At 39.7% G+C, this 25,575-nt stretch overlaps 2 protein-coding genes across 5 annotated transcripts; one reads left to right on the forward strand and one right to left on the reverse strand.

The window, feature by feature from the left end:
• Window positions 1-388: 388 nt before the first annotated feature.
• On the reverse strand, window positions 389-4,066 carry zgc:123217 (uncharacterized protein LOC641414 homolog). Its single transcript, XM_061757086.1, has 6 exons — window positions 3,925-4,066; window positions 3,258-3,275; window positions 3,006-3,168; window positions 1,973-2,241; window positions 1,146-1,294; window positions 389-1,050 (listed from the first exon to the last, which is right to left on the reverse strand). Exons 1-6 carry the CDS (start codon window positions 3,977-3,979, stop codon window positions 748-750), a joined length of 957 nt encoding a protein of 318 aa, XP_061613070.1. The 5' UTR covers window positions 3,980-4,066; the 3' UTR covers window positions 389-747.
• si:ch211-180a12.2 (uncharacterized) lies at window positions 1,829-24,060 on the forward strand. Of its 4 annotated transcripts, none has more exons than XM_061757073.1 (15): window positions 1,935-1,961; window positions 6,925-7,020; window positions 7,972-8,112; window positions 11,009-11,323; window positions 12,043-12,336; window positions 13,789-14,094; window positions 14,776-14,886; window positions 15,577-15,738; window positions 18,050-18,364; window positions 19,259-19,309; window positions 19,841-20,095; window positions 20,419-20,763; window positions 22,235-22,495; window positions 23,366-23,683; window positions 23,821-24,060. In XM_061757073.1, exons 3-15 carry the CDS (start codon window positions 8,061-8,063, stop codon window positions 23,847-23,849), a joined length of 2,814 nt encoding a protein of 937 aa, XP_061613057.1. In that variant the 5' UTR covers window positions 1,935-1,961; window positions 6,925-7,020; window positions 7,972-8,060; the 3' UTR covers window positions 23,850-24,060. The 4 variants fall into 4 exon arrangements, with proteins under 4 accessions (XP_061613058.1, XP_061613057.1, XP_061613059.1 ...); XM_061757075.1 differs by having other exon boundaries at window positions 1,938-1,961; window positions 18,134-18,364; XM_061757074.1 differs by lacking the exon at window positions 6,925-7,020 and having other exon boundaries at window positions 1,829-1,961.
• Window positions 24,061-25,575: the final 1,515 nt, after the last annotated feature.

Here is a 25,575-nt window from a genome sequence, read left to right on the forward strand (position 1 = left end):
ATTAAAATTTCTGTCACACATATCCTAGATCGATATGCCGTACTTGACAAAACTGTACTATATCGTTATTATTGAATTATTTTAAGAAATAGGCAAAAGACAAAGTAAGAAGTTGTGTCAGAGATCATATTTTTAAAATTTATTTTACATTTTGAACATTTTTCTTCTCCGTGTTTTGGAAAAACAATCTGTTGTAGCATTCTAAAGAATCATGTTAACTTGTATTAGAATCTAGTTTTATGAATACTTCTGGATATGTCTTTTGCCATTATTTTGTGTCATTTACAGCTAAAAGATATTAAAGTGTGATAATTTTCAGCTTCATTGCTCACTTAATTATTAAGGACACGATTAATGAACAATGAATTAATGAATGACCAGATTAAGGTTCAATTCATCAATTAATTACATCTTTATTTCAAGCCCCTTAATCACTTTAAGTAACCACTGCAATTGTGATGCAATGCTTATTCTCAATAAATCCATCCATCCATATTCTGAGCCGCTTATCCTCACAAGGGTCGCGGGAATATTCTGAATAAATACAAAATGTAAAACTGAGGTAACTGTGTGATCCTTCACAGTGTTGTTAAAATGAATGTTCATATTCAGATTGTTGGTTTACACATGAGTGTGGAATGGAATCATTGGATGGTTCCTCGACGGTGATTCATAAAAGAATATAAATTAATAATACCATTTTCCATTTTTTCTCATATGATCAGGTACTAGGTGTCATCAAGTCACTTATAAAACCTGAATGCACAGTAGGAATAGCAAGATGCTAAGGCTAGAAAGAGTCGCTGTGGCTGACGAGGGCTCTGTTAATCGGCACACGAAATTGTCGTCTTGGTCAGGACCAGTCGAGGTGTAGGTCACAAAACTAATGTTGGCCCCCTGCGCTTGCGCTGTAATCCAGTCCTGGTAAAACGACACACGAGTAAAGACCTCAGGGAAAAACCTGGTGGCGCAAGGTACGCCGAAACTGGCGAGGCCCGACAGGATCCAAGCTGAGCCTTGTTTACATTGCAGCGGCCCACCTGAATCACCCTGAAAAGAAATGTTTGAAATAAATAAATAAGGCCACAGAGGAATCTGACCTCCATAACCAAATACAATTGCAAACAAAATAATAAAACACGAACCTGACATATTCCTTTGTTCTCCTCCCCAGCGCATATCATATTGCTGGTGATGGTTATATTTTCCACCAGGCTGTAGCTGCAGCCGCATTGCCGGTTTCCAATTGTTGGAATCTCAACCTCTTGCAGCCTTTCAAAGGCCTGATTTGGCTCTGCATGGAGAAGTGAAAGACATTTTCACCAATCGACGGGACAGTATTCCCACCAATAATGAATTGGGACCTCGTAACCTGTGTGTGTGTGTGTGTGTGTGTGTGTGTGCGTCACAGGCAGAAGGCGGAAGAGTAAAAGTCTGACGTTTCAGTCAGCACTTCGGGGCGGCGTGGCTTTACTGTAGAATGCCTCACGGTCACGAGGGGGAAAGCCCCACGAAACAGAAAAAATTCCAGCCGCCGAAGGCTTTAAGCGGCTTCGACGTGTAGTTATGTGTTGACATAAGAAAAATGCGAGAGGAAGCAGCATCAATTTTCACGGTCATAGTACAGTTGAGCGGGGGCGGAGTTTCAGCGTATTCAACGGACACACCCACGGAGTTTAAGAGCAGAAACAATGGCTTGATTTTTCCCGATTTTGAAGCCTCATTTTATATACGTGTCGATTTTTTTTAATCCTTCAAATATGGCTGGTTTGTTAACAACACTCGTCTCTCTGGTGTGTCAAATCTGGAAGACATACATAGAGGGATTATTTTTTTGTTTTTACTCATTTTTGCTAACTTGTGGCCTTACTTTTTTAGCTATGGTGACCAAGACCACCGAGGCCTGGTCGTTGGAGTTCGATTCCTTGATATATGAGGGAATGTTCAAGACAACTGTGAAGGTAATACTCACCATCAGCCCCCAGTCTGCCCCATCCAGTGCCCCAGCACCTGGTGGCGTTGTTGAAATGGCTTGAGTTGCTTGCCATGCAGATGGGTCGGATGTAGTCACTGTAAGTGATGGGGCTGCTCAGCCTCATGAGAGCTACGTCGTTTTGAAAGGTCACGCTGTTGTACTGGGGATGAACGATGATCTGGGCCACAGTGCGGGTGACCTCATTAGGACTGGTGGTACTCTGATTCTGTTTTCCAAAGTACATGAGCCAAGGACTAAATTCAGTGCTACATTTAAAAAAAAAACAATTTAAAAAAAAGAGAGAGAGAGAGAGGGGAAAAAAAGGGTAAATTCATAATTGTTAGCTATTACAACTGTTTATTTAGATCTTATTACTGGTTATGAGGAAGTTTAGCTTAACACAAGAAAATGCCATAAACTATAGGTGTAATTAGTGTAAATATGTTTTTTTGTATTTACCTGTTTTTAGTAATTTTGCCAAGTCCAATTTTCCTGTTCTACTGGAAGATAATTTCACTTAAATTAAGTAATATATTCCACATTTCATTATTTTTTTTCTTGTTTTTTTTTAAGCCCAGTTTTTGCTGTTATGTCACAATGAGACTTTTGAAATAATCCCATTTAGCTCTGCCCTAAAAGGTCATTTTTAGGAGTGGGCCATGCCACACGCCCAAATAAATAGAGGCTTTGTGGAGGTTGTGACAATGTACTCTTATCTTTTCATAGATATGAATAGTCATGCTAAACCCTGAGAAACATTGTTGTAAATGGGTAAGTTCCTTTGAGCCTTGAACCCATTTGCGCAAGGGCCGGAAACCCACGATGACGTTTCATCTGCTCCACTATATGACTGAACTTAAGAACATTTCAGTCTGTATTTTGTATTTTTTTTTTTTACTTTAAATCAGTACTTCTACTTTTTCCAGTCTTTTTTATACACAAGTATCTGTACTACATAAGCACAGAGTGTGGGTACTTTTGCCGTCTCGAACGATGGATGTATGTGGAAGTGGCGCAAATGTTGCCCTACCTGAGAATGCAGTGGGCTGCCGTGAGCACCCATCCCTCGCTGATTACATTCCCACCGCATATGTGAGCCCCACGGAAGTGCATGCTGACTTGCCAGGGCCACGCGCCCGCCGGGGCATCGTCACCGCCGACTATCCTTGTGTTTAGTGGTGCCATTCCACACTCTGGGGGAGCATAAACATTGCGTTAATGGCTGTAATACACTCTGATGTAGTATCGCCATTATCGTGATAAAGCAAATTGCAGAACCTACCCTGAGCTTTCGTGCCACCTGTAGGAAAGAGATAAAAGAAAGAATTGGAATTATTAACCTCCCAGCGCCTATTTCTACACCTCAGGTCTTGGATTTTGCTTTGTTACGATTGGCACTGATGTGGATCCAGCCTTTCCATAACTCGTCCAGTGAGTTGGATTTAACTCAACTAATGGTGGTACAAACATCTAAAATCAGATCTCAAGTTAAATTTCAACCATTACAGCAAATGATGTGACTATCTTTATCACAATCGGGGAAATGTAGGGTCTAATTACTTCTGTCCATGTTTTTGTTTTTGTTTTTTGTAAACAAATAAATGATACATAACTCATACTGGCGATCAATCCAGGATATAGTCATTTGTGATCCAAAACAGGATTAAGTGGTAGAAAATGGATCAATATGATAACAATAAATTTATGACATGACAAGTTTTTTTTCAGAAGGGGGGAGTAGATGAAAAATAAAGGTTAAAAAAATCCCATTCGTGCTACTTTTTTTGCTACTGTTTGTATTTTTAAACGTGAATTAATTCTCAAATGCTCGTTAGAATAGTTTCCTTTGTGTCATGCAATATTTCCAAGGGAACGGACATTTGAACAACCTCGACCAAAAACATGAGCATTTTAAATCTGAAACGAGAAGAACGAGGCAGTCACTTCACCTTGAATTGTGAGTAATGCACCCAGAAGGAGAGCCCATGTTGTCCTCAACATCATGTTGTTCAAGTGCAGCAGTACGTTTGCTGTTCTGTTATGCTGTCCTCGTGTGTCTATTTATACAGTGGCCACTCCTATGAAACCAGTTTTTCCTAATGCTCGTTTGCATTGTGACTGCTGCAGTGTTTGTGCTGTCTCACAATGGAATATCTTGGCAGCTTTTTTCAGTGATGCGTTTATGACAAGCAATCATATTTAATTAGACAAACAATGGAATGAGGTCTTGAAAGTCTGTATTGAATGACATTGACTCGATATGCTCTTTGACCATCGTGAACCATGCGATTTCCTGAGATGGTCCAAGTTGACTTTTATATATGTGTGGTTCAAGGCCGTGTGATTAAAAAGGTAGGGCCAACTTGAATAGCTCCATTTGCAGGCGACGTGTTGTATAATGGAGTTGATGAAATGCCGCTCTTATATAATGTGAGCGTACACAAAGCAAATAAATCAAAAGGCACCTGTGTGGTGAAAATCTGAATCATCTTTATTGGCCAAATATGTTTCAAAAAATCACACACACACACACAAGGAATTTGTATCCAGTAGATGGAGTCACTCTCGTACTTTCTTGAGAAGAGCCTACAACAGTATACATATTTCCGACATTACACATATATATAAAGTACAGAGAGACATTGTGCTATGGTGCAGTAATACTGATCAAATTGAATTGAATGCAGAGTGACAAAGCTACAAGGTTGAATAGAGTATATAGAGATGTAGTAGATGAAAAGAATTGGACTCACCCCACCCTGGAAAAAGTGGGGTGGGGTAAAATGAGTCCCACCCTTTTCCAGTTGTTTGTAACCGAGTACAAATACTTTGTTATGGTACCTAAGTATAATTTTTACATATCGGTCCCATTATTTATACCTCCGGCAACTTTCACCTTTATCGCACTACATTTTCTGAATAAAATGTATATTGTACGTAATACTGTAAAACTTATACTTCAATGTATTCTTAATACCCTGTCCCTGACATCTGGACTTTGGCCTGTTTTACTGCCGCTTCACTTGTATTTGTCAAGTGTGGGCTTGTGCTGCCCTCTGACACTATTTTGTGATTAAGGGCTTCATTAATAAACTTGACTCTGATACAGTTCCCCTAACCATCTTTATTACTAAAAAAAAAAAAAAAAAGAAGAAATGGTTGACGTAATGCCTGAACCTCAGAACACTGAATGAAAGAATATATAGTCCGCCCATTACTAATGTGACAGGGATACGAGTCGGTGGAGGTCACGAAAAAGGTATTCAGATGATCAGGAAGTATTTTTATATAGTCATTGTCTCTCTCTCTCTCCTGCTCCCTTTTAGATTTTATGCTCAATAAAGGTTGGGAAACACTGTGTGGGTGGTAGCAACATAAACGGGGACATCATCACTCTCTCCCTCCCTGTTTGTGGCCAGCAGAGGACGGTGTCGCATATTTTCCAAACTAATAAATAAATAAGTAAATAAATAAAATTTACATCGAATAAAAACATAAAATTCTAACCACTCACTTTTTTTTTAATATAGTACTTTTACCTCCAATACTCAAGTATATTTATTATCACAAAATTACATTTAATACTTAAGCACAGAAAATATCAGATACCTTTACTCAAGAAATATTGTACAAAGCGACTTTAACTTTTACCAAAGTTATTTTCTGTTAATATACTGGTACTTTTTTCTCAAGTGTTGCTGTCAGATACTATTCAGTGCTGTCTGCAATACTGGAAAAAGTGCACACACTGTACTTAAAAAGTACAGATACAAGACTCAGTATACACGGTAATAGTAGAAATATTGATTCAACTCCTTTGTGGCAGGACGCCACCAACCAAAAGATATAAGAAACATGGATATTTGACGTCTAAAGCCGTCAATGGCAGTGAATGTGTTAATGAACTATAACATACACATTGAATAATTTGTTTTGTCTTATTGCCATTTGAGTCAGAATGGCTATGCTCTCTATCACGTTTGAGGGGTTCGTTGTGGTGGCGTGCAGGCCAAAAGGTAGGTGGACTCAAGTGCAGGGAAGCAGCCGAGGAAGGCAGGAGTTCAGGGGGAATCTCAAAAAGGGTGCTAACAAAATGATAAAACAAAGGTATGGGGCAGCAGGGTCAAAAAATTCTAATAAGACGATGAGAAAATAAATACTAGATGGAGCGGCTTACCCCCGCAGACAACAGGACACGTGACATAAGACAATGGTCAGAGAGACCAAGTGAATGAAAAATAAGAAATTAAATTCAAAGAGATTGACGAGACAACGAGGCACACCTGGACAAGACACAAGCAGCTGGAGAGAGCTGACAATGGCAGCAGGGCTGACGAGAACAGCTAGAGGCAAAGACAAACGAGCAGAAAAGAAATAAAATAAGAAAAGTCTGTACAAATGTCTTGTTAAAGCAAATATGAACAAAGCACTGAACATGACAGTAGCATGAGTTGCCAGCACTTAGGGCCAGTATTTCTTGTTATATAAAAGCATTTGTGCCCATGAACCTGCAGTCCTGGTTCCATCTGTCTTGCAATGAGCCGTACTGGCCTGTTAGGGTCACTGTGGTTCTTCATCATGTTCCTCAGTGTGGAAATGAGGTCTGTGCATTGATTAAATTATAGTATCTCTTCTTTTTTTGTGACAGTGTACCTCATGCTGACAAGGTGAACATTTATTTATTTTATTTTTTTCAATGTCCAGCCTTGATATTAGGTACACCAACATACTCTTGCTCAGGGGCCTATTCTAAAAAAACCAAAAAACAAAACAAAAACCCTCAGTTAGTCAGTGTTAGTGGTTAGTGAAAATGGGACATAGTGATTTTATCATAATATAATGAAGGACCAGTGGTGCCTTGAGATGGAAAATGTGATCACAAAACACAGCTGTGCCTGTACCTAATGTACTGTTCTTCCTTGTCCTTCTTCTGTGGGGTCTGTTGACAGTTTTGCAAACCAGCAGAATGGCGCATTACCGACGTCAACTGGTATTGTCTTTCCACTGCAAGGAAACCAATGTGAATTGACAGTGGCCAGATGTTGGTAAGCTCGCTGCCGACATCTAGCGGTGGGAGTCTGAAACACACCCGTATTTCGCGACAAAAATCGACCAAACGTCGGCTCGTGTCTCGAAAAACTCGCAATTCACTCAAGTCACTTCAGTTATCAGTTCTCCATCAGTCAACTCATTGTCTAGCGTTCAGCCTGATGAAAGGAACAAGAGTGTCAAGGAGAAGAAAGAAGAGAAAACAAGACATTGTATCACAGCCTCGCATGCGCGCTAGAGTCAGCGAAGGCAAACAGGCCAGCGAAACACAAGTGCCACTTGAAACTCCTCTGAGGTGTGCGCCTTCAATGCAAAGTCAGAATCAGAATCTGATTCATCTTTATTTGCCAAGTGTACAAACACACAAGGAATTTGCACAAGTGAAAGCAAAACTGTCAGACTGCACAATGCCCAAAACAAGCCGTGTGCTGAGACTAATTACAGTTGTAAATCAGTATTTATGTGCAGCATTTTGTTACACTTGCAGGTGTGTCGTAAAGGTGCTCTAAATATAAAATTGAGGAGAGTTTTAATGAACATTTCACACGTCATAAAACGCCTTTCCTTTTAAACGTGTTCTTCAGGCTACACCCTCATTACAGGAGTGATCCAATACCAGAATATTTCTCTCTCTCTTTTATTTTTTTTTTTGGGTCCTAAAGCAACACAAGATACAAAGGAGTTGCAGTCTCGCAAGAGTGTTTGCCCACATAAGCTCAGCGGGATTACGTTTTGTTCACGGCAACACTGCACCAATGTAAAGTAGGCCCAAAACCTTGGCCGAACGCCACGGTGAATTTTAAGTGAGCGCTTTCTGCACTTGAGTTGCACATCTCCCTTCTTTGCGCCATACCACTCCACCGGGGGTGGGGGCGACATATACAAATATCACCGCCCGTCTTTTTTGGTTGCCCAGAGGACTATATTTCTTATTTCCCATGTGGCAGGTCAAGCCCACCCTCTGTCACCTACCAGCTCTATATAAGACAGCAAGAGGGCCTGATGATAAGGAGCTGCTCTCAAGACAAGTCTGACCATGCAGTGTAAAGTCCTCGTCTATGTGGTCTTGCTGCACCTCATAAACAATGGTGAGTATTGTATCCGCACACAAAGGCTGCGTTGTTGCTCTACTGTACTCCACTGAAGTGACCAGGTAACATCTGACATCATAAGAATTGGGTTTTCTGTATAGGAGGGATTCTTAACGGGAATTCTCTTGCAGCTGTGTTTATCCGCTGGCTAAAAAGAGTGTGAAAAAAAGTCTTTCACGTATTGATGACCTGAGTGTCCTGATCACGTTTTGCTTGAAATTGAAACCCAGTGTCCCCATTGGATTGCTTTGGATTGAAAATGGTGAAAAAGATGCATATTTAGCACATTGGGGTGTATTTAGCACATTGGGGTGTCAAAAATGACCCTTAACTTAACAGAGTATTTCAGGTTAAGGAAATACAGTTCATAAGCTCTATATTGCACTAATACATTGACATAGTTTCATCTCTGGTTTGGTTTATAATGCAAATCAATGCATGTGCTTGATGCCCAACGTTGTACTGCACAGTACCTTTGATGAATCAAAAACTAGCCTTCATATGTATATATCTCTCGCTGGCATTTAATTTTGTTTATATTTATATAAAGTACATTTGTTACTTTATTGAGTAGTATATCACAATCTTGATTTGAGTCATGAGATCACAATGTATGCTTTTAATTTTTGACACTTTTTTTTTTTTTTTTTTAAGGTGGCTTTGCATTCGTTCACATTAGATCCTGGAGGTGTACCTAAAGTTCCAAAGTCTATATGTATATTTAGCACATTGGGGTGTCAAAAATGACCCTTAACTTAACAGAGTATTTCAGGTTAAGGAAATACAGTTCATAAGCTCTATATTGCACTAATACATTGACATAGTTTCATCTCTGGTTTGGTTTATAATGCAAATCAATGCATGTGCTTGATGCCCAACGTTGTACTGCACAGTACCTTTGATGAATCAAAAACTAGCCTTCATATGTATATATCTCTCGCTGGCATTTAATTTTGTTTATATTTATATAAAGTACATTTGTTACTTTATTGAGTACTATATCACAATCTTGATTTGAGTCATGAGATCACAATGTATGCTTTTAATTTTTGACACTTTTTTTTTTTTTTTTTTTTAAGGTGCCTTTGCATTCGTTCACATTAGATCCTGGAGGTGTACCTAAAGTTTCAAAGTCTAGCCCGAAAAAAATGTAATGCGTTTTTATAAGAAAATATCATTGTATTTAATAAAAACATGCAGAAATGACAATTAAATTGATTGCAAAGAACAGTTTTTGCCATATTTTTTGCTTCAAGTCTATTGTGGTTGTGTGCACCTTGGCCACCTGGGGTCAGTTTAGTACAGACACATATACGCATGAAGAAAGGTTTCAGTCAGAACTGACTCAGTAAGCTTCTGTAATATTAGCAATTTTTCGCAAATGATAAAGAATATATTCCTTTGAGTATTTTTATATTGTTGTATTCATATGTTGCTGCACCATTTGCTTAAAGAGTTGTAACACCACGACAGCAATGCTATTCGCTAGCCTGTTTTTGGTGTTTTGCTTTCGTGTGTTAGCATTAAGCTAGACTGATTTAAGAGATTGTTTTAAATACACAACGTGTAATTGTCTAAGTTGTACGTTTAGTTTGACAGTAAACTTTAACTAGGAGTGGCAATAAGTAACTTTTATTTATTTTATAATTTTTTTTAAGGGGAGGAATTCTTCAGTATCTGCCAAACTGCTGGTTGTTGTGAAGCGAGTTGAGTGGAGTCCACTGCCACCAAAGAGCACTCTTATCTCAAATTATTGCTCGCAATTCAAAGCAAAAAAATTGGCCAAATCACAGCTCGCATCTCAGTAGTCACTAAAAGTCATCAGTCACTTGTATTTCAAAGTCACACAGTGCACTGTAAAAGTTCTGCTTATTATGATTATGCTGATGTGATGTGGCTGTAATTATCATGTAAACATCCACATTTGACCAGGAAGGCAGTGTGTTTAACGAGTCATAAAAGGAGGTCTTTGATTGTCTCGTTAAGTATTTGTGGTTAAGCACAGGCCTTTTAAAAGCTCTATAGCATTAGTCTTGTAACTCTCAGCTGTCACTTGGTTGTTACTAACCAACAATTAGGTCACGGGATGTATAAACTTTTCCGCTGCACACTTTTATGTTTGCTGACAGGTATTTATTGTGCTAGTTACTAATTAAGCTCACAGCAAGGAAGAGTTGACGAAACGGCTTCATAGTCACTCAAGAATGGATACTTATACTTGTGAATTATGAGCACGGATGAAAAGAAAGAACTTGAAAATTCCAAGAAATTGCGAAACATAGTTATTCGAGATCATGGTGTGTTTAACTAGCACACTCTGTAATATGTTTTCTTGCATTGTGTTTTTGTTGATATTCATTCACTGGCCACTTCATTGGGTACAACTAAGTTTGCCTCTAGAAAAATAAGAATATGCAGTGTCAGAGAAGCATTCATTTAATTTATGGTTATTCTTGTGATTTTGTTTGCAGTGGTGTAGAAGTGCATAACATCAGACTGAAGTGTTTCTATTATTTTGGTTACCAATTGGCTACGCAGGATGGGAATAATAAAAAAATAATAATTAATATGAATTCTGGAGCATTTTCCAAAGGCGATTTCTTTATTTTTATTTGTTTTAATTTTTTTAGGCAGTTATTGCATTGACAGATGTACATAATAAAGCAATGAGTGTACTTGTGCTTCATTGTTATACAATTGATTGGCAAAAGTGGTAATGTTTATAAAATGAGACTCAAAATTCAGTCAAAAAACGAAAAAATGTAAATAATACAAAGGCATATTTCCCACAAAATCACTACAATACTGCTGTAAAATGTTCTTTTCTTGCAGGCATTGTGCATGACTTTTTGCTAAAAACTTTTTACCCAAAATGTTTTTTGTCTCTTCACAGTGTTCTCTGCTGACATACAAGCCAGACCGAATACAAATGCCAGCCTCCCCTGCAACGTGACCCTGAAGCTGGACGAAGTGGACCAAGCTCTGGTCGAAGTCAACTGGGTGAGCAACGGCTCAGGCGTCGCCTCGTTCAAGAATGCGACCACGCACATAAAAGATGGCTTCTTTTGGACCACGGGCCATTTCCGCAATGGAGACTTTTCAGTGAGCGTCCTCGGTGTCAGCCTGAGCCTGCAGGGGGTGTATGAATGCACAATCCGCTACAATTCCACAGTGCTGCACTCAAGCACGGTTACACTCAGCGTCATCGGTATGTTGATGGGGCTTTTTTTTTTTATTGATCTTTTTATCAAGTTTACAATAACACAACAGTGCACTGAAACAGTATCTCCATAGAACCTGTTCAAATGCCAGGTTTTTGTAATGTTTAAAAAGGAGACCAATAGCATCAGAGGAATCTCATTGTTCAAAGGTATCAGGCAGGTAAATGGTGCAAAATAATTTCTGAGGCCGAAATTGATGAAGACGAAAGAAAGAGAATTCCTGGCAAGTACTGGCTGATAAGTATGTGACAACAATCTCCTGGGGTAGCGTAGCCTTCGCTTACAAACAAAAACATCCAAGCTCGGCTGCATTTTGCAAATTTAGACTGGGAGCTTGTAATGGTCCGATGAAAAATTGATTGGACATATTTCCGAAAATCAGGTTTGGCGCAAACACAGCATTGCTCATCACCAACATAATTTCTACTCACAGTGAAGCATGGTGGTGGCAGCAACATGCTTTGGGGTTGTTGTTCAGGAGTTGGAACCTTTGTCAAGTTGGATGGGGATTATGAACCGTTCCAAATAGCAGTCAGTGTTAGCACAAAACCTCTCAAGCTTCTGCTATATTTAAAAAAAATAAATAAAATGTATTTTATCAGATGTTGATGGGGCTTTTGACTGAATTTGCCACACCAAAGCCAAAACACAAAGCGCCATGCTCATTTCTGCCTTTGTATCCGTTCTTTTCTTTTCTCCCCTGAAGCGTCCCCATCTGTGTCAATACCCCAACAATGGATGGTGTTGGAGGCAGAGAGCCAGCTCAAATGCCACGCAGATGGCTTTTACCCTCCACCTGTGTCATTCACCTGGACCAGAGACGGCCAAGTCATTCAGCCCACCCAGCAGCTTGATGGTGACAAGACCCCTGACGGATTCTACGCGGCTACTGCCAACCTCACCTACTACGCATCCCGAGGGGACCAGAACGTGACCTTTGGCTGCAAAGTGAACCACAATGGCACCAACCAAGAGCTCCGTTTTCAGCTCAACATAACCTGTGAGTGCTTTTTGTAGTTTTTAAAACAATTCAAGTGATAAAACTGCCATTTAGTTCATTTGGTAGCTTTGAGCAAATCTGAAGTCGTGAATCACTTTTAAAGTATTTAAGGGCAACAAATCTTTTTTTGTTTGAAAATAGCAATTTCGAATGAGTTTGGCATATCGCAAACCAGGACGCCTGCTAGCCAGAGGCAGAGCTGCACTGTATTTGTGTATGGCGTAAACTAGTGACTAGAGCACAAATGAGTTCCTGACATTTGACGGTTACGTGATCGTGAAAAACAAAGCAAAAAAATAAGATTGATGCATGATGATTTTATAGCAGTTTGTAAGTGCGTGTACATTTATCAACGTGACCAAAGGGTTGTAAATTTGAGGACGGCACAATTGAAAATGACACTTCATCTTTATCATTCAAAGCTTTTGCCAAATGCCAAAGACAGAATAAACAATATATCATGAGTGACAAGTTAAGATTACCACACCTTGCACAGAAAGTAAAGAAAAGGTCACTGTTTTGACTGAAGCAAGGTAGGAGTGCTTGCATTCTTTTTTTTGTTTTCATTTCATCGACAGAACGAGAGCTGCCGATTATGCCGTGATGTAGCTCTCCAACAACAGAACATGTTTAATGCTGGAAACGGTCCTGATTTCAAGGTTCAAATTGTTAAATGGCCGTCAAACGCAGAAACGCTCCAGAACATTCTAGGACCAGCCAAGGTTGCAGGCAAACTCCTTCAATTTCCTACTGCTCATCCTTTTTAGGTTCACAGCCGAGCTGGAGTCAATCACCAGGCGCACATGCTTCATTACTGCTGCAATAACGCACCTTGTATGAGTTCCCGTGGCGTGTACAGTATAGTACAGGCAGTACAGTACAAAGCCCCTAAGTCAACTCATCTCTTTGTTTGACATGCAGGGAAACGCGCATCAACATGAAACAATGCGTCTTTCCGCATTATGGCTGCCGATATGGCTGTATTTTTTCTTTTTTTTTAATGAATATTTTGGAAAAACCTGCTAAGCACTGAAGCCACAGAACGTGAAGCGCGAAGTGGCGAGGGAACACTGTATTCTGTTTTTATTTATGTTTAACACAACGTTCCAACTTCATTGGAATTGGGGTTGTAGTACTCAAATGTGGAGATTCCCTAATGTGCTAAAACTGACGCGTGATGCATTTTGAAGTCCGGCATAAGTCGCCCCTTTCCCACTATATAGGAACTTGTGCACACCTTCGTTCGCATCAGCGGTAACGTACAGTTAGCTGGCTAGCTATGCCTTCAATATTAAGTGATAAGAATATTTTTTGAAAGAATCACAAAAGTTAAAAGTTCTTGTAAATTACTCTAATAAGGGTTGTAAGGTCTAATTGAGAAATCTCAAGTATTTAATTTCTTCTTTGTCATTTTATTCTGATCAAAGATTAATTCAATTGATTAATTCACAGACTCCCCCACTGTCAGACTCTCAGCCATCCCGTCGCCCTCCAGCAACAGTCCTCTCACCCTCTACTGCCACGTGGAGAGCTTCTACCCGGAGGAGATGACCGTATCCTGGCTGCAAAATGGCACAGTCCTCCCTGATCCGCCCGGCACCGAGCAGAATCCGGATGGGACGTTCAGAACCACACGCTACTTCACTTTGAGCCATGAGCAGAGGTGGAGAGGCGGGGAGGTAGAGTGCGCAGTCAACCAGCCCGGCGTTGTGCAGCCGGCCCGGGGCTCAGCGTACCTGGAAGAGCTGGATCCCCAAGGTGACATTTTGTATTTTAAAACCTGGACCATCCCTTCATACAGTACAGTATGTACATTATTTACAACACAAGGCCACATAAATAGGATACAGCAGTGTATGTGGTAAATGCACGGTACGTGAATAATTAACACTGTATACAGTAGTGCCTTCAGATACAAATAAAAACATTTCCGTGACAAAGTTCGTAACTTTAAACTTCACGCTTCTTCTTCTACGCCTAGTGTAAGTAACTCTGTAAGATGATGTAATATTAGTAATTTTTTTGTAGAGGATAAAGAATATGTCTGCCTACATGTGTTGTGCCACCATTTCTGTACAAAAAGCGTAACTATTGATTCTAATTGTTAGCATGTCAATGGGGTTTTGTATTGTTTGTTAGCATTAAGCTAAGCCGACTTTCCTAAGCCAAAGCTATGTGGTTGTTTTAAATACACAACGTCTAATTGTCTTTTTTTATGTTTAGTTGAACAGTAAACTTCAGCGGGGAGTGGCATTAAACAGCTTGAAGACTCTTTTTAAATTTTAATTAAATTTAATTTTCTCTATATGCCAAACTGCAGCTTGTTGGGAAATAAGTTGAGTTGAGTTCACAAGCTTATTCTGCTTTCGGGTGAAATTTCAGGATGTACTGTAAATTCACCACAACCTTCCCAGGTAATTATGTCCTGTTCGTCCTCAGATGAGGCGCCAGTGCTCACTAAATCTGCTAAGGCATCCGTGGCAATGATGTGTATCTCCCTGGTGCTTGTCTTCCTGTTGTGCTTCGGCTTTTCTTGGAGACGAAGAGATGGTGAGGGAAGCCTTAATGGTGTGGTTATGTGCGAAATATACATGTACATAACATTGATGTTTAAACTGTTCCACTGAGGGCCACGTACAGAAATAAGGAACTGACGGTGGGCACATCACCTTATGTTTGTGAAACTTGCTAAAACCAGTCCAATATACTATAGGCCAACTTATGCAATGAAGTTAAAACAATAATTATGAAACACAGTCAGTGTTTTGGGTGACAAAGCAAGAAGTTAATACGATTAGTATTATTATTTGTAACACCCAAAATGTGTGCATTTTCATTCTGGAAATGTTTAAAAAAAAAAAGTTAAGAAGTAATGATGACATAGTAATAGACTGTGTGAAATCTGTGCCTGTTTAGATGACCACAAAGCCGATACACTCACAGCAAGTCATGACTTATTCTGTTGTATGAATAGCAACAGATTGATACACAGCTTTATTGCTCTTCCATTCGATGTATATAATTATTGTGCCTATCACTACACATCACTGTCATAGATAGATGAACAAAGATATATTTGTAAGTAATAGCTTTTTTTTTTTTGGGATAAATTAAGTGAAATTGGATCATTTCACCCGTGATAATCTCTCACGGCACACCAGTGTGCAATGGCACCCTGGTTGGGAATCTCCACACTAAAACGTCGTATGTCGTGTCTCCTTTCTCTCCGCTGTTAAACAGAGAAGCAGAAATCTCTGGCGGTGTCGGGAATCATCCTCCCTCCTCGCGTCGTCGTGGGTCAAAAGGGCAGGGTGAGCGTGAGCATTGAAGGCAGGAGGGTGGACCGAGTCCAGACCGCGTGGTTCCTCAATGACACGCCTATCTTCGACACCTCCTTCACGGGTAGGCATTCCGATCATTGTTTGTACAGCAGATGTATTGTGTGACTGCAGAACAAATTCTTTCACTTTATTATTTTGCCCACTTTTTGTTGTCCTTCCGCTTCTTCCGCATTCTACAACTGATTCAAACAATTCAAACTTCCACATATTAATCAAATTCAGGACATTAGGGTTTGCACTTTTCCCAGGCCAAATATTCCCTGTTTTCGCACAATTTCACACTTTCCACAAGACAAAAAACACTGAGGTGAATGACACAGTCACAAAAATAAAGTTCATCTTTCGAGCTATTTTATGCTATCATACTTCGATTTTTCTAAAAATATTTACAAAATTCAGGACATTCTTCGCATTCTAAAAACTCCCACTTTTACCACAATTCCACATTTTCGCATTAAAGTTCCCAAATTAAGAAATATTTTACTTATTGACTTCCTCCTTCCACATTTCTCTGATTCAATTTACTCCAACTTCAAACTTTTTAGCTCATTCAGTACATATACATAACTATTTATCACATTCACAAAATTCCTACATTTTCACAATAAAATCCCCAAATTAAGTCATAGTTTACATATTGACAACAAATTCATTCCACGTTTCTCGACCGATTAAAAACATTCCAGCTTCAAATGTTCTACATTTCGACAATTTGACAGGATTTCGGTCCAGCGTCAGCTCTTCAGCATTTACACGTGAATTTCTACAGAACTTCCACTCTCTAAAATACAATACATACAACCCCAATTCCAATGAAGTTGGGACGTTGTGTTAAACATAAATAAACACAGAATACAATGATTTGCAAATCATGTTCAACCTGTATTTAATTGAATACATTACAAAGACAAGATATTTAATGTTCAAACTGGTAAACTTTATTGTTTTTAGCAAATAATCATTAACTTAGACTTTTATGGCTGCAACACGTTCCAAAAAAGCTGGGACAGGGTCATGTTTACCACTGTGTTACATCACCTTTTCTTTTAACAACATTCAATAAACGTTTGGGAACTGAGGACACTAATTGTTGAAGCTTTGTAGGTGGAATTCTTTCCCATTCTTGCTTGATGTACAGCTTCAGCTGTTCAAAAGTCCGGGGTCTCTGTTGTTGTATTTTACACTTCATAATGCGCCACATATTTTCAATGGGAGACAGGTCTGGAATGCAGGCAGGCCAGTCTGATACCCGCACTCTTTTACCACGAAGCCACGCTGTTGTAACACGTGCAGAATGTGGTTTGGCATTGTCTTGCTGAAATAAGCAGGGGCGTCCATGAAAAAGACCTTGCTTGGATGGCAGCATATGTTTCTCCAAAACCTGTATGTACCTTTCAGCATTAATGGTGCCTTCACAGATGTGTAAGTTACCCATGCCATTGGCACTAACACAGCCCCATACCAACGCAGATGCTGGCTTTTGAACTTTGCGTCCATAACAGTCCGGATGGTTCTTTTTCTCTTTGGCCTGGAGGAAACGACGTCCACAATTTCCAAAAACAATTTGAAATGTGGACTCGTCGGACCACAGAACACTTTTCCACTTTGCGTCAGTCCATCTTAGATGAGCTCGGGCCCAGAGAAGCCGGCGGCGTTTCTGAGTGTTGTTGATAAATGGCTTTTGCTTTGCATAGTAGAGTTTGAAGTTGTACTTACGGATGTAGCGCCGAACTGTATTTACTGACATTGGTTTTCTGAAGTGTTCCTGAGCCCATGTGGTGAGATCCTTTACACATTGAGGTCGGTTTTTGATGCAGTGCCGCCTGAGGGATCGAAGGTCACGGGCATTCATTGTCCTTAAACTGTTCAACTATTTTCGCACTTCTCACGCACTTCAATCTTTTCAATTTTCTGCCCCAAACAACTGGTAAACTCTGCAACAAATCATAAAACTCACCTATTTCATCCCAATCTTGTCATTTCAAAAGTTAGTGAGGGATACTGTACATGATCACAGCACCTGTTTGTAGCTTGTTTTGAACCTTTTTATTCACCATGTGCTATGATGTAATGTACTATGTAACTACACTGTACAGTTTGTTCTCTTGGTTTGTGTATTTGCTTTGTTTGATTCCAGGTTGACGTTGCTAATGAGAATCTGTTCTCAATTTCCTTATTTGTATAAGTAACGGGTTAAATAAATAAACATCTCCTGCTATCGGCGGCGTATTAAAGTGTGCAATCGCTGCAGGGTGTGCAAATGTAAGTGAAGATGATTGACGTTTTGTATTGTTTCATATAAGTGACTGACATGCTATACTGTACACTCTCTTGTTATTCACCTTCATTCTGCTAACAATGTCCCGATATAGGGACCTCCAGAGCAAACTTTAACTGCCTCTATAACCCACTAACCACCATCCATCTGCCCTACGGCCTAACTCTCACCTCCCCAGCACCGGAAAAGGGTCCTCTGCTTCCCTCTAGTGGAGAGATGGGTTACTACAAGCTGCACTCCCAGGGGCCCCTGCACTCCTCCGGAAGTGGCGTCCATCAGCTGATCTCCTCGCTGACCTTCATCCCGCAAATCTCTATCCACAAAGGAGCCGTGTTTAAGTGTCAGGTGTCCTACGCCGGCAAAGACAAGATTGTGATGGAGAGAGCGTCAGAGAGGTTTACAGTTCTGTGTAAGGAGTTTTGTGTTGGCGTGTGAATGCTGAGATGCAAATAGAGTTTTGTTTTGACCCCCCCACACACACACAAGTGGATTGAGAATTTTTCCAAGGCCCCCTTCATAATCATCATCCTTACGCTAACTAAATGTAACTACCACGTGGACCCGTAAATGCCACAGGAATTAAAAAGTTGCCTATTTTCGAGGGTAAAAAGTCAATGTTAAAGTAACAAATTCATATTTTTCAGAGAAAGTAATGTCATGAGAATAAAGACATTATCTTACAAAAATGAAGTGATATTTTTTTTAGAGAAAAAGTTTTTTTTTTTTTAAATATTGCAATCTTCGTAAGAACAAAGATGTGTTTTGAGTAAAAAGTCGTAATATATTATATTCCAAGATAAAGTAATATTTTATTGACGTCAAAATTTAACGACGTCTTATTTTAACAAATGAATTTAAAAAATCTTACTTTTTGCTTATAATATTCCGTATTTCAATCTGGAATAGACACATTTATTCTCTAAAATAGGACTAGCGTGGAAAAAAATACGCTTTCTTGTTCTCGAGAAAAATAGGACTTGATTCATTGAATAATATGCCTTTGTAAAAAGAAAACAAAATTTCTTCATGGAGGGATGTCAGATTTATGTGATTCATCACAATCGTATCAGAGCATTTAATTGGACTAAAGCTAAGGTGCAGAGGACTAATGTTTTTTTGTGTGCCAGTTCCTATATGTTGGTATGCACATCTTGAATATTATATGGCATAGTTATTTATTACAAATGATTTCGCGGGCCGCCAAGCTACGGCTTGCGGCACGGTGATCCTGATTTCTGAAGAAGTCCCAATAATTTTGTGGATATATTTGAATTTTTGTTTTTTTTGTTTTTTTTGTCTTCAGCTGCACCAGAGGTATCCGAAATTCAGCTGGCGGAGACACCAAACAACTCAGGTGAGGCAGACATTTAACAAATTAAGTGACCAGGCACGTCGAATAAGGGGAAAAAACCTCACACTGTCAAGGTGCCCAATGTGTTATGGTTTAACGTTCTAGAGAAAAAAATACTTACAGAATAAATCATTGAAATTGAAAGAGGCCCTGTTCTTTTTTTATTTGTATTACATCTTTACACTAGAGGTGAAAAGGGGCATAGAAATGTTATTTCTACATTAATACACTGCACAATGTGATGGTAAAATTAACAATTGCATATACAGTACATTGTATGGCCTGGTCCAGCAGTTAATTATGAAAAAAACAAATGTGGCCCTTGAGCCCAAATGTTTGCCCACCACTGATTTTATGATTTACAAAAAAAAAAAACACGCAAAAAAAAAAATACACACACACAGTGCTTTTCTTTTAAAAATAAGGAAATGTCTAAGTGACCCCCAACCTTTTCAAGGGTAATGTATATTTAGCCACTGTATAATAACAACACTGTTCCAAAACGTACATTTAAAGGCAATTTCTATTTTCCAGAGGTCATTTGTATGACCGTGCGTGCGTCCCACTTCCACCCAGATGTCATCACCTTTCGCTGGTTCTGCCAAGGGGGAGAGCTGAGCCCAGTGGCTTCCCAGGCCTCATCGTCCCCTCGACCCAATTCCGAGGGCTTCTTTTCAGCCTCCAGTCAGTGCAAACTGCCCCGAACTGAATTAGAACAGGGAGGCACCAGAGTGTGGGTCAGCGTCCATCACATCGCCCTCAAGCAGCCGGTCACTCGGGAGACCAGAGGTCAGCGAGGACACGTGGCATGACGTGACATTTGGCGTTAAACAGAAATATTAACACCGTGAGATGAGACTAAGTCACATATGTGCAAGTCATTAGTAAGTTAAAAATCTTCATCTACAATAGGACTAAAGTTCCACTAAATTTCAACAAACGCGCACTAGCAGCGCAATTTCCATTGAATTCAAGCAAAAAAATGTGGCAACGACGGTTTACTTCATTTCAATTGGGGAAGATCATTTGAGATATGAGCGTTTCAAGTTCCGAGCGCGGTCCCCCCCGAGTCGCCCACCTCTGATGAACACATCCCACTTTATCCCACGTAGGCTTCATCAAGCAGCCACGCGTGTCCGACATCTCGTACGCCACCTCTGCATCCGACCCGATGCTGAACCTGGGGTGTGAGATCACCGATTTCTACCCGCCCGACCTCACAGTCACTTGGCTGAAGGTGCGAGGGGGCGAGCGAGACGACAGCGAGGACGAGGTGATGGAGGGCGCGGAGCTGTGGGGCCCCGTGGAGATTAACCCCAGACTCTACAGGACCACGGCCACTTTGAGGACCGCCAACAACCGGGAGAAAAGACAGCGAGTGGGAGGGATTAAATGCAGAGTCGAGCACCTTTCCCTGCACGAGCCCATTGAGAGACTTTGGAGAAATATTGACATTGGTAAGAATGAATCACTCACTCTTTTCTTTCTCTTTGTACCTTTATTTATTCGGGGAGGGCCAATTTTTCCAATGATGCACCTCAATCCTAACATCTGAGTTAAGTAACTGAACAATTTAAAGATAAACAGCTATGTTAAATAAGAAGGTATATTGCGAAGAACGGCCTTATAAATATACATGAAACAGTGTTGCTCTCTTCTCAGAGCCAATGAAGTCCAGCCGACATTCTGCTACTGTTAAAAGTGATGGGTCATAAACCCCTTAACCAGTAATAAATCTAATTACAGCGTCATAAACTGTATCAAGTAATGTAATGTAAAGGGAATGACACGAAATCTCCATAGTCCAAAACTGATAATAGCATAGATTGCACGATCTGCTTCCTACAATACTGAGGAAGACATTTTTTTTTTTTTTTTTTTTTAAATTGAAGATGGCTAAAAGGACTTGGAGTATGTTTAAAAGCTCTTCTACTTGGGTTTTAAAAGAATGTGTCATCATGCCCAAATACTTACAACAGGAAATCCTTTCCACAGTAGTTATACTACTCCTATTTAATATTTATTATTTATTCATCATTTTGGGTGAAAATGATATACTTCCATTTGCTTGGATTTAACACCAGTTTAGGTTTCACAGAAATCAGACTAGGTTTTGCAGAGCTTGATCAACTGACGGGGAGATTTACTAGATGACTGTCATCTGCGTACAGATGAATTTAACTGTTTTTGATATCAACATTGAACTCACTAATATATAAGGGAAAATACCGGTGGTCTTAAAACAGACCCTTGTGGCACGCCTTTCAGTACACTTAGTCTTCGATAATTTGATTAGTAACCATTGCTCACTCACTCAAAGGTGGCAAACGTACGCACAGTCTGTATGAAAGTAGAAGTACAGATTTGTGTATTTAAAAAATGCTGGTGAAAGTAAAATTGATGATTTAACTCCTGTACTAAAGTAAAAGTAAAAAAGTACGACTTAACATACAATGATAGGGATCAGGACCGCGCCCTGCCTCGAATAGAAAAACTGCGAGTAATTGACGCCTACAGAAAAAGGTTTGTAATTTCCTGTTGATGCCACAAGATGGTGGCAAAGCACTTTTTCTATCAGCTGAGCTATCACCTGACGAAATGAAGGCCCTCCTCTCAGTTCAACGTAGCTGCTTCGCACCACAGTTCCACCAGATGGCAGCAAATCAAGATATGCCAAATGGCCATTCGCAGGTTCTGTCGTATTTTGGTACTCTTACTGTATCTGATGGTGGCAAACCCCAGCTAATAGTAATGTAGGAATTTGTGTTATGAAAGTATGTTAAAGTGACACATCTCAACTGTATGTAAGATCTTTGTATGTCGGCAGCACCATGTGGGGGAGTTTTGCCCCAAGTCCCCTTGGACTTTTTGGATTAGACAATAATGGCAAAGCTTTTCATTGACTTGCACTTTGTGTTCCACTTCCAGTTGCTCCCAGCATCCCTTCATCCATTTCGGTGTGTTGGAGCAGCGAAGGGGTGGGTGTATTCTCTCTCCTGTTGAAGGGGGGTCACCCCAAGGTCAAGTTACTGTGGACGGCGGGCGGGACCACACTCTCGCCGCTCGAGTCCAGCGAGACGGAGGAGATGGGAGATGACGGGCAGAGGGAGCTGAAAAGTGTGTGCGCGCTCGAGAGGTCCGCGCAAGCGCTGAGTCGGAGTAACAAACGGAGGAACAGACGTGGAATAAGTAACTATACATCCATCTGTCCAACTTCTATAGCGCTTATCCGTGGCGAGCTTCCTCCCACGTTCCAAAAACGGGCTTGTCGGAGAGTGTACTGACTTCAGGTTGGCTTCACACGGAAGATTATGATGCGCAACAACCTGACGTCCAGATACATTCTTTGTAGTAACAAATACTTTCCAGACCAATTAAGGGAAATTGGATAATTCTCCAAGCACACCTGATAATCTCTCACGACATTTCTAATGTGCCGTTGGGAATCGCTGATCTAAAGCAACACCGGTTGCGTTTTTGACCCGCAACTGGAACAGACAACACTTTTAAAACTGTTTTACTTCTTCTCCATGCTAAGCTGCGTTAAATGAGCAAACTAAAATTGGAAGTTCTTTTCTCATTGTCCTCCCATAACACTGATTTGCAAATGCGATTGATTTATACTTCCCAAATCACAAATATATACACAATACACCACTCTTTAAGGCCAGATGGCTTCAGATAAGAGGTTTGCAAATATGAACTCAATGGCCACATCATTAGGTACACCCAAAATGAGTGAAAAACAATCGCTAGATCAAAATCTATGTTAAAGGCTCTATTGACTTCAATTCCGTGCCATGCACTGAAAACTGTTCCTAATATTTTGGTTACAATAATGTATTTTTTTTTGGCTCACAGCGGGATACATCCGAAATACAACCAGAGTAATAAACATTTTTCCAACGACTACCTCTGTGACCGCCAATCTTAAATGATCATTATTCTCTTTTTTGATACACTTCTCATGACATTGTGCAGGTGTACCTAATGTAGTGTCCAGGCCATACTGTACTGTGTACTGTAATGTACTGTCTTATCTTGATGTTTCCATGACAGAAACCAAAGCGGCTGTTACAGACCCGGACACCGAAGGGATAGCGTACATTGACGAGAAATTGGACGGCGAGAACAACAACAACGAGGAAAAAGACGAAGAAACCAAGTCATCAGATGGGCACGACGGCAGTGATGATGATGATGATGATGATGATGATGATGATGATGATGATGAGCGAGAGGACGCCTCCGGAGCGTTGTACATCAACAGAGTTAATTTGACGAAGGGGAGCAGGGAAAGCGAGAGGGCTCGTTTGAGAGTTGTTGTGGAGCTCCAACACCCTGCACTCAAACTTCCTGTTTACAGAAGCTGGACAGGTAACACAACACAGGCCCAACACTTTGTTCACTTAAAATATCATTTTAGAGCAATATTGTAGCATTTTATTGCCCTAGACAGAAGATAATCTATAATCAAGATGTTCTTATTTTCTTTATATCATCCTCTCTTTCAGAGCCCAATGAAGAAATATCTTCCATGTGAAATTCCTGATGTTACAAGTAAAAGCATTATTATATCCCAATAAAAAAATATTTTATGCACTTTTTAGTAAGTACAATTTTGTGTAGTTTTTGTATTTGTCATTAAGAACGGTGTTGCTACTAGTAGTTTAGGTGTTTATTTATTGTTTCCTACAAAAACAATCCCATGATGTGAAGTGTTTTCAAAATCAGCAAATAAAATCTTAATTTTATTTGGGGTGGAAATAAGTCTACTATTGTTTTCTATCGTGTGTGTGCGAGTGTGGTTTTTTTTTTTAAAGAAATGGAAATAAGTCACTGAGCAAAACTGATGTTGGTCAACCTGTTTACTTCCTATTTCAAATGTCACCGCAGTTGCAAGTCACAGCAGTCAAAAATTTAATTCCTCTTGCTGAAAGCATGGCTGTGCAATGTTAAAAGTTGCACACGCCGATGTAGTAAAGCGCATTATCGTTCTCGAGAAACACACTCACTGGCCACTACATTAGGTACACCTGCACAATCTAATAGGATGCAATATGATTCAAAACTTTTTGCCTGCAAAAAAAAAAATCCCGGTTCAGTTCACATTGGGCAACAGAAACAAACTGATTATCTTTTGTGTGAACAGGGACATATGTAATGACATTTAAAATAAAAGAAATAGCTTGAGTCTTGTCTTTTTAGGAAAGTGCAACATCAATATTTTGTCAAGTACAACAATAACAGTTTGGGGGAGTGGGGGGGGAGAGAAAACAAAATGCATTTGTTATCGCTTTGGCTCCATTTGAAATGCCCGGGTGCGAGAGGCTGTTTAAATGCTGCTTGAAGTTGACGTTTGTACCGCGCTATAATTAATTTGGCATATTGGAAGCCTAAAGGTTCTTTTTTTTTTTATAAAGAAAAAAGACGATTTTTAGCTAACACATTGGTATTATTTTTTTAACATTGTGACAGTAAGTTAAAAATGACTTTGGCAATTATGCTAAGAATATATTGCTGGACATGTCTGCGAGCCAGAAGTTGAGCTGCACTGTGTTTGTTTACAAGGCAGTTGCTCTTCTTGTCCCTTATCTAATATGTTCTGTGTCAGAACTTGAATAGTCCCCCAATTATATTATATTACATAAATTGTAATTATATTACACCAGTGGCGGCCGAAGTATGGCCTGCTCCGTTCTACCATTAACAAGTGTTCTGTAATATTTCTTGCATCAATTTAGCTCCCCCCCCCCCCCCCAAAATCATTATTCAAAATCTATTTATTCTTTTTTGTTTGTTTTAATTTATTGTTATGTTTATTAATTAGATTTATTGATTTAATGGTTAGTTTTAATGTATTGTTTTGTTGTTCATAAAGTTTTTTTATTTCATAATTGGTCAAATGTAAACAATATATAGTTATAAATATATATACTTTCCACACATATTTCTATTTTTTATTTTTATTTTTTAGTTTACCACCTGGTTTACCACCTTTTTTTGTGGCTAGTTTAGAAAAGTGCCAAGTTTTCATGGGCCCCATAAAATGAGTTGGAGATGAGTTTGACATTTTTGCACACGTTTTCCAGTACAAGTCGTTTATTTAAATAAGAATCAAGCATTTGATTTTTTTTCAAAGATTGCGAACCTAGTGAGGATAAGCGGCAGGGAAAATGTTTGGATGGATGATTCTTACACAAAAGACTTGCGATTGGCTTTCTAAAGAGAATATGCGCCAATAAAATGTTTTCTTCTTCTCAGCTGCA

The sequence above is a fragment of the Phyllopteryx taeniolatus genome, chromosome 19 (assembly GCF_024500385.1).
Source record: "Phyllopteryx taeniolatus isolate TA_2022b chromosome 19, UOR_Ptae_1.2, whole genome shotgun sequence".
NCBI lineage: Eukaryota > Metazoa > Chordata > Actinopteri > Syngnathiformes > Syngnathidae > Phyllopteryx > Phyllopteryx taeniolatus.